Below are 15,936 nucleotides of genomic sequence, written 5' to 3'. Positions count from 1 at the left end.
TGATCCACCTCCCTTGGCCTCCCAAAGTGCTGGGGTTATAGGTGTGAGCCACCTCGACTGGCCAGTTAATTAATTCTTTTTTTTTTTTTGAGACAGAGTTTCGCTCTTGTTACCCAGGCTGGAGTGCAATGGCGCAATCTTGGCTCACCACAACCTCTGCCTCCTGGGTTCAAGCAATTCTCCTGCCTCAGCCTCTCAAGTAGCTGGGATTACAGGCGCACGCCACCGAGCTCGGTTAGTTTTTTGTATGTTTAGTAGAGACGGGGTTTCACCATGTTGACCAGGATGGTCTCGATCTCTTGACCTCGTGATCTACTGTCTTGGCCTCCCAAAGTGCTGGGATTATAGGCGTGAGCCACCGTGCCCGGCCTAATTAATTCTTAAAAAAGAATATCTACCCTGAAAAGTTGTGATGATTAAATGACCAGTGGGTCCTCTGACCAGTTAGAAAGAGATCAAAGCAGTAATCAGGCTTCTTCTACCTCCTACATGTATACCCAGGACTGAAACAAGCAAGCCAATAGGGCACTTGATATTTTTCCTTATTTAATATTCCTCCTTATATGGACAAAACTGTGACATCACTCTTGATTTATTTTTTTTTTGAGACGGAGTTTCGTTCTTGTTACCCAGGTTGGAGTGCAATGGCGCGATCTCGGCTCACCGCAACCTCTGCCTCCTGGGTTCAGGCAATTCTCCTGCCTCAGCCTCCTGAGTAGCTGGGATTACAGGCATGTGCCACCATGCCCAGCTAATTTTTTTTGTATTTTTAGTGGAGACAGGGTTTCACCATGTTGACCAGGATGGTCTCGATCACTTGACCTCGTGATCCACCTGCCTCGGCCTCCCAAAGTGCTGGGATTACAGGCTTGAGCCACCGCGCCCGGCCGTGACATCACTCTTGAGCTTTCTGTCATGTGCAATTTGCATACATCATCTACTTCAACTTTAAAACTGTTCATGTTTGGCTGACAAGTATTTATTTAATGTACATGTAAATGTGTTAGACCTAGACACATTTGTCAAATTTGAAAAACAACTTGAAATTAGAACATTTGAAAAAGCAGTGGCTCACAACTGTAATCCTAACACTTTGGGAGGCCGAGGTGGGTGGATCACTTGAGGTCAGGAGTTCAAGACCAGGCTGGCCATCATGGTGAAACCCCATTAAAAAAAAAAAAAAAAAAAAAAGTGAGGCTCCTGCCTCTTATGGAGCCGGGTGCGGTGGCTCACGCCTGTAATCCCAGCACTTTGGGAGGCCGAGGCAGGTGCATCACGAGGTCAAGAGATCGAGGCCATCCTGGTCAACATAGTGAAACCCCATCTCTACTAAAATACAAAAATTAGCTGGGCATGGTGGCACGCTCCTGTAATCCCAGCTACACAGGAGGCTGAGGCAGGAGAATTGCCTGAACCCAGGAGGCGGAGGTTGCGGTGAGCCGAGATCGTGTCATTGCACTGCAGCCTGGGTAACAAGAGCGAAATTCCGTCTCAAAAAAAAAAAAAAAAGCCAAAAAACAAATGGTTCCACTGGCATAATCCCGCTGGAAGTTTGATTTACTTTGCTTGAATAGGAAGTTTCAATGGGAAACAGTGACGGGTACCATTAGTCCTCTGCTTTGTTTGTACTCCTTGAGGATACTGTTGATGTTTTCCACAAATCCTGTTTGGGCGGCCCATCGAATATTAAAATTCTCCTTCACAAAGAGCGCTTCCATTCTTAAGTTGACCAGCAAATGGTCGAGACAATCTTGCTAAGGAGATAGAAGATTATTAGAGGTTAGTCTTTTTTTGTTTAATTCTGATTGTCATAACAGACAGAAATCATTATGGTTATTAAAAAAAGACAATATACATTCCCTAAACGTGGAATCTGGCACTGAATATTTACAGAGCACCTGTGTGACACTACGTTATGTCTAAACAGTCCCCACGTCTACTCTGATGGCAGGCCACATTCTGGCTGAACAAGTAGGAAGATAATCCAAATTTTCTTTTTTAAAAATTTTAATTGCATCTACTTTTTGAACACTGCAGTTTCATGGTTCAAAATCCAAAAGAACAAAAGGTACAGAGAAAAATATTCCCTATGACCTCTGACCACCACCCACCCAGTTCTGCTCCTCAAACCAACCAATAATATCAGTCCTTTCAGAAACACATTTGAGTGCAGTGTTTATATGCAACTTATTCTTAAAAAGAATTGCATTCTAATGCAAGCTTAAAGAGCACACTGCAAAAAACCCTATTTTTTTTTGTTGTGATGCAATGGGATTGGAATCGCAGACTGCTATTTGAATTTTAGAAAGAGGCCAGAGAAAATAAATTCCAGTGTTTGTACAGCATTTTACGTATCAAATAGCTTCCAAACAGCTTACATTTTGTTTTGTTTTGTTTTTTATTTTGAGGTGGAGTTACAATCTTGTTGCCCAGACTGGAGTGCAATGGCACTATCTTGGCTCACTGCAACCTCCACCTCCCAGGTTCAAGTGATTCTCCTGCCTCAGCCTCCCAAGTAGCTGGGATTACAGGTGTGTGCCACCACGCCTGACTAATTTTGTATTTTTAGTAGAGACGGGGTTTCACCATGTTGATCAGGCTGGTCTCAAACTCCTGACCTCAGGTGATCCACCCTCCTCGGCCTCCCAAAGTGCTGGGATTACAGGCGTGAGCTACCACGCCTGGCCTAAATACATTTTCTGACCACGACCTCTGAGTGTTTTTCAGGAAGGACAGCTGAAAAGAGCAGGTTTCTTTAGGGTAGACCATCTGGTGGTGGAGTAGGAGCTGACAATAGCATTGGAACCCAGGCCTCTGACTCCAAATCCCTCAAGAACCAACGTTATTTAGCCAAAACCTATCTGATATTAAAAAAAATAATAATACTTAATATTATTGAGGAAGAAAAAAAACCACCACACATACTAACCGTTAAGTCCTTGGTTAGGTATGCATTTTCTCTGGGTATTTTCTGGATTTTCCCAGGGCCAGTATTTTTACTGATACACTGTTAGAGGAAAATTGAAATATTATTTGTTTTACCTGGAAGATTTTACTTTATATGAAACTCAAATGGGTTGGGCGTGGTGCCTCATGCCTGTAATCCCAGCACTTTGGAAGGCCGAGGCGGGTGGATCACCTGAGATCAGGAGTTTGAGACCAGCCTGGCCAATGTGGTGAAACCCTGTCTCCACTAAAAATATCAAAGTTGGCCAGGCGTGGTGGTGCATGCATGTAGTCCCAGCTACACAGCAGGCTGGTACACAGGAATTGTTTGAACCTGGGAGGTGGAGGTTGCAGTGAGTCGAGATGGAGCCACTGCACTCCAGTCTGGGTGATAGAACAAGACTCCGTCTCAAAAAACAAACAAAGAAGGCCAGGCACGGTGGCTCAAGCCTGTAATCCCAGCACTTTGGGAGGCCGAGGCGGGTGGATCACGAGGTCGAGAGATCGAGACCATCCCGGTAAACATAGTGAAACCCCCGTCTCTACTAAAAATACAAAAAATTAGCTGGGCATGGTGGCACGTGCCTGTAATCCCAGCTACTCGGGAGGCTGAGGCAGGAGAATTGCCTGAACCCAGGAGGCGGAGGTTGCGGTGAGCCGAGATCGCGCCATTGCACTCCAGCCTGGGTAACAAGAGTGAAACTCTGTCTCAAAAAAAACAAAAACAAAAACAAAAACAAAACAAAACAAAACAAAGAAAAACCTCAAGTGAATGTGAGCGTAACTGAATTTTTAAAAGTAGCATTAGCGCCAGGTAGTGGAGATAAAAGATGAATGTGGCCAGGGATCTGCCCTTAAGAGCTCCCGGTGTGAAAAGGGAGACAGAACTGTACACAGATAATTATCATGTGGAGCATTTGCAGCTCAGCAAAGGGGATTCTGTGCTGTAGTCTGAATGTCTGTGTCCCACAAAATTCACATGTTGAGATCTTCACCCTTAAGGTGATGGTATCAGGAGGTGAGGACTTTGGGAGGAGAGTGGGTTATGAGGATAGAGCCCTCAAGAATGAAATTAGTGTCTTATAGAAGGACCCCAGAGAGTGCCTTTGCCCCCCTCACCCCCACCATGTGAGGACACAGGGAGAAGGCAACATCTGTGAAGCCAAAAAGCAGGCCCTCGTCAGACACTGAATCTGCCGGGGTTTTTTTTCCACAACAAATTTTTCTTTTTGAGACAGGGTCTTGCTCTGTCACCCAGGCTGGAGTGCAATGGCACAATCTTGGCTCACTGAAACCTCTGCTTCCTGGGTTCAAGCAATTCTGCCTCAGCCTCCTGAGCAGCTGGGATTACAGGCATGTACCACCACGCCTGGCTAATTTTTTTATTTTTAGTAGAGATGGGGTTTCACCATGGTGGCCAGGCTGGTCTCAAACTCCTGACCTCAAGTGATCCACCCACCTCGGCCTCCCAAAGTGCTAGGATTACAGACATGAGCCACCTTGCCAGCCATTCTGGTTGTTTATTTATTTATTTTTTTGAGACATGATCTTTCTCTGTTGCCCAGGCTGGAGTGCAGTGGTGCACTTATAGCTCACTGCAGCCTTGAATTCCTGGGTTCATGCAATCCTTGAACCTTAGCCTCTCAAGTAGAAAGGACTACAGATGTGCTCCACCAAGCCTGGCTGTTTTTTAAAATTTTTTTGTAGAAAGGGGGTCTCACTATGCTCCATGCTCAGCTCAGACTCCTGGCCTCAAGTGATTCTTCCACCTGAGCCTCCTATAGTGCTGGAATGACAGGTGTGAGCCACCATGCCTGGCTGAATCTGCCTTGATCTTGTACCCAGCCTCCGGAGCTGTGAACAATAAATGTCTACTGTTTATAAGCTACTCAGTTTACAGTATTTTGGTACAGCAGTTCAAACAGACCAAGACATTCTGGGATGAAGAGGGACACCTGTCCTGTGCAGAACATGGGAAGGAGGCAGGAAGGGTGCACAGGAAGATAGATGAACTACATTTTTTTTTCTTTTTTTTGACAGGGTTTTGCTCTGTCACCCAGGCTAGTGTGGCACAATCCTGGCTTACTGCAACCTCTGCTTCCTGGGCTCAAGTGATCCTCCCACCTCAGCCTCCTGAGTAGCTGGGACTACAGGCACATCATGCCTGGCTGATTTCTGTATCTTTTTTCTTTTTTTTTGGTAGAGATGGGGTTTCACCATGTTGCCCAGGTTTGGGCTGAATCTTAAAAATAGGGAGTAGCCAGGAGAAGCGCAGGAGAAGGCTGCACTAGCTGGCCCACATGGCAGCTGCTTTAACCAGAGCAGCCTGGACTGGAAGAGGAATCTCTCGCAGATCTAGACTCCTGAGGCTGGGCATGACGGCTCACACCTCTGAAAGTGACCTGACTTTCAGAGGTGAGGCAGGAGGGTAATTTGAATCCAAGAGTCTGAGGTTGCAGTGAGCTATGATCACACCACTGCATTCCAGCCTGGGTGACAGAGAAAGACACTGTCTCTAAAAATTAAAAAAAGAAGAAAGAAAGAAAACATATCCAGGTACTGTGGTTTACATCTGTAATCCCAGCACTTTGGGAAGCTGAGGTGGTAGGATCACTTGAGCTCAGGAGTTTCAGAGCAGCCTGGCATTTTGACAAAAAAAAAAAAGAAAAGAAAAAAGAAAATTAGCCAGGTTATGGTGGTGCAAGCCTGTGTTCCTGGCTTCTTGGAAAGTTGAGGCAGGAGGATGTCTTGAGCCCAGGATGTCATGGCTGCAGTAAGCTATGATCACACCACTGCACTCCAGCCTGGGCGGCAGAGTGAGACTCTACATCAAAAAAATAAATACATAAACCAATAAATAATATTAAAAATAGAGCTCCTGGGATTGGCCAGTAGGTCGGTGAACCTGACCACATCAATACTTTGGGGCAAGGGCCTACCGACGGATTTTAGTATTCTGGTGTGTCATCTGTGTGTGTGTCTGGAGGGCAATGATCACCGTCTTCTTAACCTTGAGCCCTGCAGTGGTCTTTCTCATTTCCCTCTGTGCATATAAAAGAGAAAGGCTATTTTGGTAGTAACCTTAAAGTACATACTGCAAATGCAGATAGTGAGTTTGGGTTTTATGGAGATTCTACTTAGGAGTTCCAGTTTTGTTAGCACAGCTGATTGTATAACTACACTCCACGGGGCAAAACTAAGAAGCGTCATCAAAATATGGGATGAAACTACCGTACCTTGACTAAGTCTTCCAGGGTATGAACAGACTCATCCACAGCAACCAGGTAGCGAGGCTTTGGCGCGTGATCTATGACGTTTTGTATCACTCTGCAGACCCACAGGTAAAATAATCATCAGAGGGAGAAGGCGAAATAGATGCAGTAAACTAGAATTCACTGACCACTACCCCCATGGCTGGGCATAGGATTTGGTGCTCTGATAAGTCATCTCCATGTTTGATAAGGTCAGGGCTGAGCTGGTTATCTGCATTCTCCAGATGAGGAAGATGCTAAAGAGTCTGGTGACATTTCTCAGGTGGAAGAGCTATTGCGAAAGTGGAAGAGCCAGCTTTTGAGGTCAGATCCATCTGGCTCTGACCTGTCTTCTTTCTAGTGTACTCCCCTGTCTCCCAACAAGGGGACCTGACCGCAGCAGGACTCCAGTTTATGAAGCCCTCCCCATCCAGTGGCTCATTTGAGCCTCACAACAGTGCTTTGTGGAGGTGTTTTACAAAGCAAGACACAGATTTAGACATGCTGTGGCTCTTTTAAAGAAGTCACATAGCAACAGTGACTGAGCCTGCTTTCCTATTCCTCGTTGCCAAGGTTTCCGAGTGCTTGCCTCTGTGCTGAGGGTGGCACAGGTGTGATTCCACTGAATTCTCCCAGCCTAGCATGGAGGTACTGCTCCTATCCCTATAACTAACTTTCCCAAATTCACACAGCTAGTGAGAGGCAGAGCAGGGATCGGAACAAAACTTAAAGAATTCCGGAGAGAAACAATAGTGAACAGAAGTCTACCACAATGACTTGTCAGTTCTACCTCCATCTTAGCTTCCTTTCAATAAGATGAAAATAAATTGGATGCATGCTTCCAAATGTGCGTTTCACATTTATTTTGTATTCACTTCTGTTTTTTCTATGTTTATTTATTTATTTTGAGTCTCACTGTGTCACCCAGGCTAGCAGGCAGTGGGTGCAATCATGGCTCACTGCAGCCTCAGCCTCCCAGGCTGAAGTGATCCTCCTGCCTCCACCTCCCGAATAGCTGGGACTACAGGAACGAGCCACCAAACCCAGCTGATTTTTGTATTTTTTGTAGAGACAAGGGTTCCATTGTGTTGTCCGGCTGGTCTCGAACTCCTGGGCTCAGGTGATCCTTCCACCTTGGCCTCCCACAGTGTTGGGATTACCAGTGTAAGCCACTGCATCCAGCCTATTTTGTATCAATTTCTCAGAACATTTCAGCTTTTGGCTTCTTCCTTGATTAAATATTTGACAATCTTCAAAGAAACCTCTGGGGAAAAATTGCTACTTAAAGGGGTCTGTCAAAAGACAAAATGGTAACAAATCTACTTAAAGATTTCAGTTGGCTTTATTTGTGATTCTAGAATCAGGCAACACTTCATTCCATAAAATAGAACAAATATATCAGTAAAATAAGCAAAGGCGGGTGGTTTGATAGGCAGAAAGGGCCGCAGTAGCAGAAACAAAGAACAAAAAGCACATTGCTCATTTCAAAGTTACTTTCTTTGTAAAGACGGACAGGGAGAACAACAGAAAAATAACGAATGCAGCCTGGCACAGTAACTCACACCTGTAATCCCAGCACTTTTGGAGGCCAAGCGGATGGATCACCTGAGGTCAGGAGTTTGAGACTTGCCTGGCCAACATGGTGGAACTCCATCTCTACCGAAAATACAAACATTAGCTGGGCGTGGTGGCAGGCACCTGTAATCCCAGCTACTCGGGAGGCTGAGGCAGAAGACTCTCTTGAACCCAGGAGACAGAGGTTACAGTGAGCTGAGATCATGCCATTGCACTCCAGCCTGGGCAACAGAGTGAGGCTCCATCTCAAAAAAAAAAAAAAAAAAAAAGAAAGAAAGAAAGAAAAAAGAAAAGAAAGAAAAAGAAAAAGAAAAGGAAAGATAACTGATGGGTTACCACCAGGTTACTTCAGGCTACTTTTTGTCATAAGGATTAAAACACAGAGAGCTTTATTATTATGCCTATTGAAGATTGAAACTGGCTTGTTTGAAAAATTAGCTGTTATTGCTCTCCTTTGCTTTCTCAAAAGGTCACACAGCAGTGTAGTTTCAGTTTGGTGACTGGAACGTTAGCATTGGTAAATCCATTTTGATTTTCATTCCACTCTTTTGGGGCCTAGTACAAGAGCTTAGTCAAAAACAATGGCCACCCTTAATTTGTTTTTTATAGGCCCCAAATCCTTCTGTAATGGGAATAATTTCACCCTCTAATTTATGTTTGAAAGTAATCTGTTAAGAACTAATGCTGGACTGGGCGCGGTGGCTCACGCCTGTAATCCCAGCACTTTGGGAGGCCGAGGCGGGTGAATCACGAGGTCAAGAGATCGAGACGATCCCGGTCAACATGGTGAAACCCCGTCTCTACTGAAAATACAAAAAATTAGCTAGGCATGGTGGCGTGTGCCTGTAATCCCAGCTACTCAGGAGGCTGAGGCAGGAGAATTGCCTGAACCCAGGAGGCGGAGGTTGCGGTGAGCCGAGATTGCGCCGTTGCACTCCAGCCTGTGCAACAAGAGTGAAACTCCATCTCAAAGAAAAAAAAAAAAAAAAAAAAGAACTAATGCTAAGTAAGTTATTTTAATAATGTAAAAGAGACTCTTCTATATCTTTGAAACCCAGTAATGTCATCATGTAAAATCTCTGCAGAAAAAAAAATGGGTATGTTTTGGCCCCTCCATCCCCAGGGATGGAGCGGATCCAGGGTTTTGTAGTGCCTGAAGCTTAGCCCATTTATAGCAAGCTTGTCAAACCTGCGGCCTGTGGGCCACATGAGGCCTAGGATGGCTTTGAGTTTGGCCCAACATACTTCGTAAACTTTCTTAAAACCTTATGACTTTTTTTGCAATTTTTTTTTTAAAGCTCATCAGCTATCGCTAGTGTTAGTGTATTTGATGTGTGGCCCAAGACAATTCTTCCCATGTTACCCAGGGAAGCCAAAGGACAGAATATCCCTGGCTTACAGGATCGTTCTTTAAGGAAAATACTGAAAATTAGGTTCAGGGTCTTGGAAAGGGGTCTGCTCAGGGATGTGTCCCTGAAGTTTACACTTCCTTCATTTCCCTGTAAATCTATAAATTTGTCTGAGATTGTGACTAATGTTCTCGTGGCCAGTGGATGAGGGAAAGAGTGGGAATCTGAAAACCAGAACCTCAGGGAGGTGCAGAAATTGCTCCCTTCTGGGGATGTGCCACAGGGGTGACAGAATGAGGTCCCTGGAAGCTGGAATGTGGAGCTGATGAACCACAAACACAGTGAACCAGCTTCTGACCTCGCGGTTAAGTCAGGGTCTTCAAAGGAGAAGAAGGGTTTCTGGACTGTCCGAATACGGGGTTTTGACACTTTCTGAGTATTAAAAGAAAAGTGTCAACCTTACCTACAACCGTCAAAAGAATAAAAAGCTTTAGGTTTACATTTTGTCATCTGAATTCTAGAATTTGAGTTGGTGGGTTAGACATATTAATCTCATCTGGGACAAAGGAATAAGAAACTATGTCCTCAGAATGTACATTCCAAGTGCTTTCTTTCCCAAAATGGGAGGGCATTGCTATTCTGCTGATAAAGTTTCTAAGGATGAACCTGAACTTGTCACCAGAAATGTAGACCTTGTGAACAGTGGGCACTATTTCACTGGATGGAAAATGGAGAAGACAGTACCTTCTGCAAAGGCTTGTTATGAAGAGCGAACACAGTAATGCATGTAAGGTTCTTAGCACTTAGCAAATGCTCAAACTGTGTTAGCCTTACAAACACATACGCTAACCAAGTCTGTGAAGGTCATGCCTCTGGGAGAATGCTCACCCTGCTAGATCAAGAACATGGATTGCTGGAATTACATTTGTTCCGTCGCCAAAAACTGGCAATGCAGGAATCTCGCCCAACCAAGCCATCTGAAAGAAAGAAAAGCAAAACCACGACCCCCGCAGTTATACGTGGATGGCTATTACAGCTCACACGTAAGTCTACAGTCAGAGGCATCCAAAAGACCTAGCTATCTGCTTAGATAATTTCCTCTAGGAGATGTTTTATAAATCATCCCTGACGAGATTTAGGATTAAATTCTACCAAGAGAAATAACATGTAGCTTTGGGACTGAAATACTTCTCAAGAAATCTACAACCTCCCAGTCGTATTTAGTAGCTATATGCATATCATCGACATGGAGAAGAAATGTTTTCACATGCATGATGTCTTTAATTCTCACAAAGACTAATTAAAATTTAAAAGTACCCCCACTGGTAGGGAGGAGGTGAGGGGGAAATAATTACCATCAGTACAGGGAGAAAACGCTTTAGTGGATAAAGTAGCAGGAGGAGAGCGCCTGGACTGGAACCCCAATCCTCAGAGTCCAAATCCTTGTCTTTTCTTCTCATTAAGTATTTCAGGAACCAAACAGACATGCTGAGTACTGTTGAAGTGTCGTGTATTAGATGATTTTGAATTGTGAAGAGTGAAAGAGGCAGGAGTGAGGGTCACAGTAGACTGCCAGGTCTTGTAAGATATTTTGGACTTCGAGAAAGGGTTGAAGGGTTCTGAGCAGTGATGTGACAGCAGCAGGATGGATTTTGTTGCCTGTGGAGAAGTGGCGGGAAGGACAGTCCGATAGGGAGAGAGGCGATGGCAGGTGTGCAGGTGAGATGGGCTAGCCTAGCTTGGAGGTGGGAACTGCACAGAGTGGGGATGGAGAAAAGCGAGATATTGAGGAGGCTGACTGTAGTAACTGGGAATTTTGTGATGTGTAATGTGAAAGGAAAATAAATCTTGGGACCCCAATATCACTAAGCCAAAGGGAAGAGGCAAGCTGGGAACTATATAAAGCAAACGTATCTCTCAAAGATTTCATTTTGTTTCTTTTTCTTTTTTTTGAGACGGAGTCTTGCTGCGTCGCCCAGGCTGGAGCGCAGTGGTGTGATCTCGGCTCACTGCAACCTCCACCTCCCAGGTTCAAGTGATTCTCCTGCCTCAGCCTCCCAAGTAACTGAGATCACAGGTATGTGCCACCATGCCTGGCTAATTTTTGTATTTTTAGTAGAGATGGGGTTTCACCATGTTGGCCAGGCTGGTCTCAAACTCCTGACCTCAGATGATCCTCCCGCCTCAGCCTCCCAAAGTGCTGGGATTACAGGCATGAGCCACAGTGCCTGGCCTTACGAAAAGATTTTTTTTTTTTTTTGTCACTCAAAGATTTTTAAAGCTACATACCTTCCTCACAATTTTCCCATTAGGAGATTATTTGTGGACCCCAAGAGCTTTACCTTAAAACAGTTCTGTTGAATTTCACCCTGACAATGTGAAATGACAGCTTATCTTCACAGGTACAAGACCACGACAGAACTCAGTCATCCCTCTGCTCACCTGATACAAGTGCATATCTGATTGTTCCCTCTGCCCTATGTTTATCTTATCTTATGTAAAAATGCAGATTTACTCAGCTAGATGAATGCGTGACTATTCTTCTACCCTTCCATCAGGTTGAACAGCTGATCAAAGACTCAAAAGAATGCACCTGCTTGGCTCTTATCCACCCACATCTTTGATTTATTTTTTGTAGACACAGGGTTTCACCATGTTGCCCAGGCTTGTCTCAAACTCCTTGCTTGGTTCAAGCCATCCACTCATCTTGGCCTCCCAAAGTGCTGTACTGGGAATACAGGCATCAGCCACCATTCCTGGCTTACCCAGACCTTTAAAAAATTTATTCCTCTTTCTCCAATATCTACCCTTTCCCTTTTAAATATTGAAGCCCTCAAAGGCATCTTTGGAGAAAGGCAGAGACCTGTTTCCTGGGCATGCGTTCTTAACCTTGGCACAATAGACTTCTAAACTGATTGAGACCTGTCTCCGAACCTTTTCGGTTTGCAGTAAGAAGGAGGGAGGAGTTGGATTCTGATCATACAGCTGGGTGGAGAGTTGCCCCATTTTCTGAGATGGGGCCTTGGAGGAGGGGCAGGCGTGGGGATGACTGTCGGTATAGTTTGGATTTGGGAAACACTTCCAAGTTGAGGTGCTGAGTAGGCAGCTGGACCTTCAGAGCTAGAACTTAGGAGAGGCTCGCTGGAGACCTAAGTTTGAGTCATTGGTATCAGTCATGGGAATTTTACATAGACCAAGGGAGAGAGTGCAGAGGGTGAAGAAAAAAGGTCTAGGGCTGAGGCCTGAGAATGCCAAGATTCAGTGAGCAGGTAAGTGAAGAGTAGCTGAGAATGGACAGTAAGAAAGAGCTTCCTTGAACTTCTCCTCTGCAACTGTCATATCTCTTGCATTTAAAAAAATCAGTTCAAGACCAGGCGCGGTGGATCATACCTGTAATACCAGTGCTTTGGGAGGCTGAAGATGGTGGATCACAAAGTCAGGGGTTCAAGACTAGCCTGGCCAACATGGCAAAATCGCATCTCTACTAAAAATACAAAAATTAGCCGGGCATGGTGGCAGGCGCCTATAAGCCCAGCTACTCGGGAGGCTGAGGGAGGAGAATTGCTTGTACTGGGGAGGCAGAGATTGCAGTGAGCTGAGATTGTGCCACTGCACTCCAGCCTGGATGACAGAGCAAGACTCCATCTTGAAAATATGTAAATAAATAAAATGAAAAAAAAAAAAATCAGTTCAACCGACCTCTCTTGACCACACTTTTTCCTTTAACTCCTGCCTTCTTTCTCTGGATCTCCTCCTTTTACAGGAAAAGTCCTTGAAATATTTCTCTATTTTCATTGTCTTCAATTCCTCTCCACCTGTTCCCTCGTGGACCTACTTCTAATAGACTTTCGTGCTACCCAGTGCCAAAACATTCAGTGGTCAATTTGCAGGTTTCACCTTACTTGATCGTTTGCAGTATCTTACACAGTTCATCATTATTTATTTTTAGAAACTTTTTTTCATAATTATTTACTCCCCTCTTATTTCCTCTCCTGCCTCCTGCTTTCCCTTCTTAACCTCCTTTCCTAATTTCCTCCCATTTCCCTATAACCTCCAGTATTGAAGGGTGCCAAGACTCAGTCCTCAGGTCCCATTCTCTTCTCCATATTCATTCACTGGTTGATATCATCCAGTCCCAAGGATCTAAGTATCCGCTATATACTGTCAGGTCCCATAATCATATCTCCAGACCTGACCTCCCCCATGATCACAAAACTCTTTACGTCCAATAGCCTACCCAGTATCTATACTTGGATATTAATTATCTCAAACTTCCTGAGCTTTCCACTCCATTCTACCCCAACCAGCACCATTCCCCGTCTTCCTCATCTCAATCAACGGCAGTACCATACTTCCAGTTGCTTAGACCAAAATCCTTAGTTATCCTTTGTTTCTGTCATCCTTACATCCAAGCTTTGAACAAATCCCATTGACTTTATCTTCAAAGAACGGTTTCCAGTGTCCCCGTCATTCTCACCTGGGTCTTAGGCACTACCCTCCTCACTGGTTTCCTTGCTTCTGGCTCCTGCCCTTGCCCCAAATAGTACATCCTCAGCCCAGCAGAAGGAGAAAGCTGTCCTTTTGTAACTTCACATGGATTATATTGCTTCTGTGCTCAAACAGTCTAATGGTTGCCCAACTCATTCAGAAAGAAAGCCAGAGCTTCAGGAGGGGCTACGAGGCTGGGCTTGGTCTGACTCTTTCATTACCGCTTTGATCTCATTACCACTGTTTTCCCATACTTCAGCTAGATGGATCTAGGTTGGTCTTCAAATGCAGCGGGCACATTTCTGCCTCACTTCTTTGCACTTACAGTTCCCACTGCCTGGGATGTCTTCCTCCAGAAAGCCCATTAGCCAGCTCCCTGATGGCTTTTCCCTTCCTACTCAAATGTCACATTGTTGGAAAGACCTTCCTCTACCTTCCTATGTAAACTATAACTCCCCTGACCCCCAACAACCTTCCTTCCCAGCTCTCTATGTCTTTCTCTGCTTTGTCATATTCCATAGCCTGTTTCAACACCTGAAGTACTCAGTATTTACTGGCTTGTTTGTTATCTATCTCTTTCTCCACCCTGCCAGAATTAAGCTTCATAAGAGGAGGGACTTGGTTATTTTACTGTATCCCAAGTACCTACAACAGTTTCTAGCACCTGGTGGGCACTAGATCGATATTTGTTTCATGAATGAAATGAGATCCATCTTTATTATTCTGAGAATGTGAATACAAGTTAATAATGAGAAAGAAAATTAGGTCTTTGTGGTCACATCCATACTTTCCTTCATTTTCTGCTATTCCCCTGAACTAAACACATCCAAAGCAATCAAAAACACCTTCACATTGTATCTCTTTGTCGTAAGACACTTTAAAGACTTCATTGAAAAGCCGTACCTTAAAAAACGTGTGTAAGATGCCTCCTTCCGCTCCATACTGGAGTCCAGCAGCAACTACGTAAGTTACAAATTTTCTGGACTAATAGATAAAATGCAGGAAAAAAAGATGAATGTAACATTATTAATCATATTGAACCAGATTATTTTAGTAGTTAAAATGGACACTTTCAGAACTTCCGTCAACTCTGGCAGGTGACTGAGGGATTGTTTGGGATAGAAACCATATCTCTTATCTCTTAAAGGGGGAAACACTACCCCCACGCTATTCAGGAACACTTCTGACCACTGACCACTATTAATATATATATATATATATATATATATATTTTTTTTTTTTTTTTTTTGAAACAGAGTCTCACTCTATTGCCCAGGCTGGAGGGCATTGGTGCGATCTTGGCTCACTGCAACCTCCACCTCCCAGGTTCAAGCAAATCTCCTGCCTCAGCCTCCCAAGTAGCTGGGACTACAGACATACAACATCATGCTCTGCTAATTTTTTGTATTGTAGTAGAGACAGGGTCTTACTATGTTGCCTAAGTTGGTCTTGAACTCCTGAGCTCAGGCAATCTGCCTGCCTTGCGCTCCCAAGATGCTAGTCTTACAGGTCTGAGCCACGGTACCTGGCCTCACTATTAAAATATAACAGGGTCTCCTAATTAAATTAAAGCCAGAGTTTTTGTGAAACCTTAATATCTGTAATATCTGTAAGTCCATGCTGGGCACTGAATGGGAAAAGAAGATAGAAAAACAAGTCTTTCCACGAGGATCTTTAATGATCTAGTAGGGAGGTAGACATAACACATGAAACCAGGGAGCTGGTAATGGGCCTTAACACAGGACAGAAATGCACACGGATTGTTCACTTCACCCGGGATGAGCAGTTTAGGCACTGAAGGAACTGGCCCCAATATTTATTTATCTTTAATTTTTGTGGGTACATAGTAGGCATATATATGTATGGGCTGCATGAGATGTTTCTATACAGGCATGCAATGTGAAACACGCACATCATGGAGAATGGGGTACCCATCCCTTCATTTATCCACTGAATTATAAACACTCCAATTACACTCTTTAAGTTATTTTAAAGCCTACAGTTCAGTTATTACTGACTATAGTCACCCTGTTGTGCTATCAAATAGTAGGTCTCATTCATTCTTTCTAACTTTTTTGTACTCATGAATTATCCTTCCCTCCCCCTACCCCCTACTACTCTTCTCAGACTCTACTCTCTCCCTCAACATTCAACCAGATAAGCTCAAAATACCATCTTTATTACTGATATGAGTTCTACTGGGGATATGCCTTAGGTGAGCCATGACAATGAGCTTCCTAACCCTGAACCATATTGAACCAGATTATTCTCTACACAGAAAAAGAGTAAGATGAACTTTTCCATCCAGTCCCAGGCAACCAACACTG

The 15,936-nt window shown here is 44.2% G+C and overlaps 1 protein-coding gene across 1 annotated transcript in view; it reads right to left on the bottom strand.

Annotated features, from left to right (window-relative positions):
• Nucleotides 1–15,936, bottom strand: part of AK7 (adenylate kinase 7) — a 95,824-nt gene that overhangs the window by 35,867 nt on the left and 44,021 nt on the right. The window contains exons 6-10 of the mRNA XM_039469040.2: nucleotides 14,513–14,593; nucleotides 10,010–10,098; nucleotides 6,183–6,273; nucleotides 2,930–3,007; nucleotides 1,605–1,754 (exon numbers count right to left, since the gene is read on the bottom strand). Coding sequence (XP_039324974.2) covers nucleotides 1,605–1,754; nucleotides 2,930–3,007; nucleotides 6,183–6,273; nucleotides 10,010–10,098; nucleotides 14,513–14,593 — 489 coding nt within the window. The remainder of the gene's footprint in view (nucleotides 1–1,604; nucleotides 1,755–2,929; nucleotides 3,008–6,182; nucleotides 6,274–10,009; nucleotides 10,099–14,512; nucleotides 14,594–15,936) is intronic.

Source organism: Saimiri boliviensis, chromosome 2 (assembly GCF_048565385.1).
Source record: "Saimiri boliviensis isolate mSaiBol1 chromosome 2, mSaiBol1.pri, whole genome shotgun sequence".
Lineage (NCBI taxonomy): Eukaryota > Metazoa > Chordata > Mammalia > Primates > Cebidae > Saimiri > Saimiri boliviensis.
This window is presented reverse-complemented; position numbering and strand designations above follow the sequence as displayed.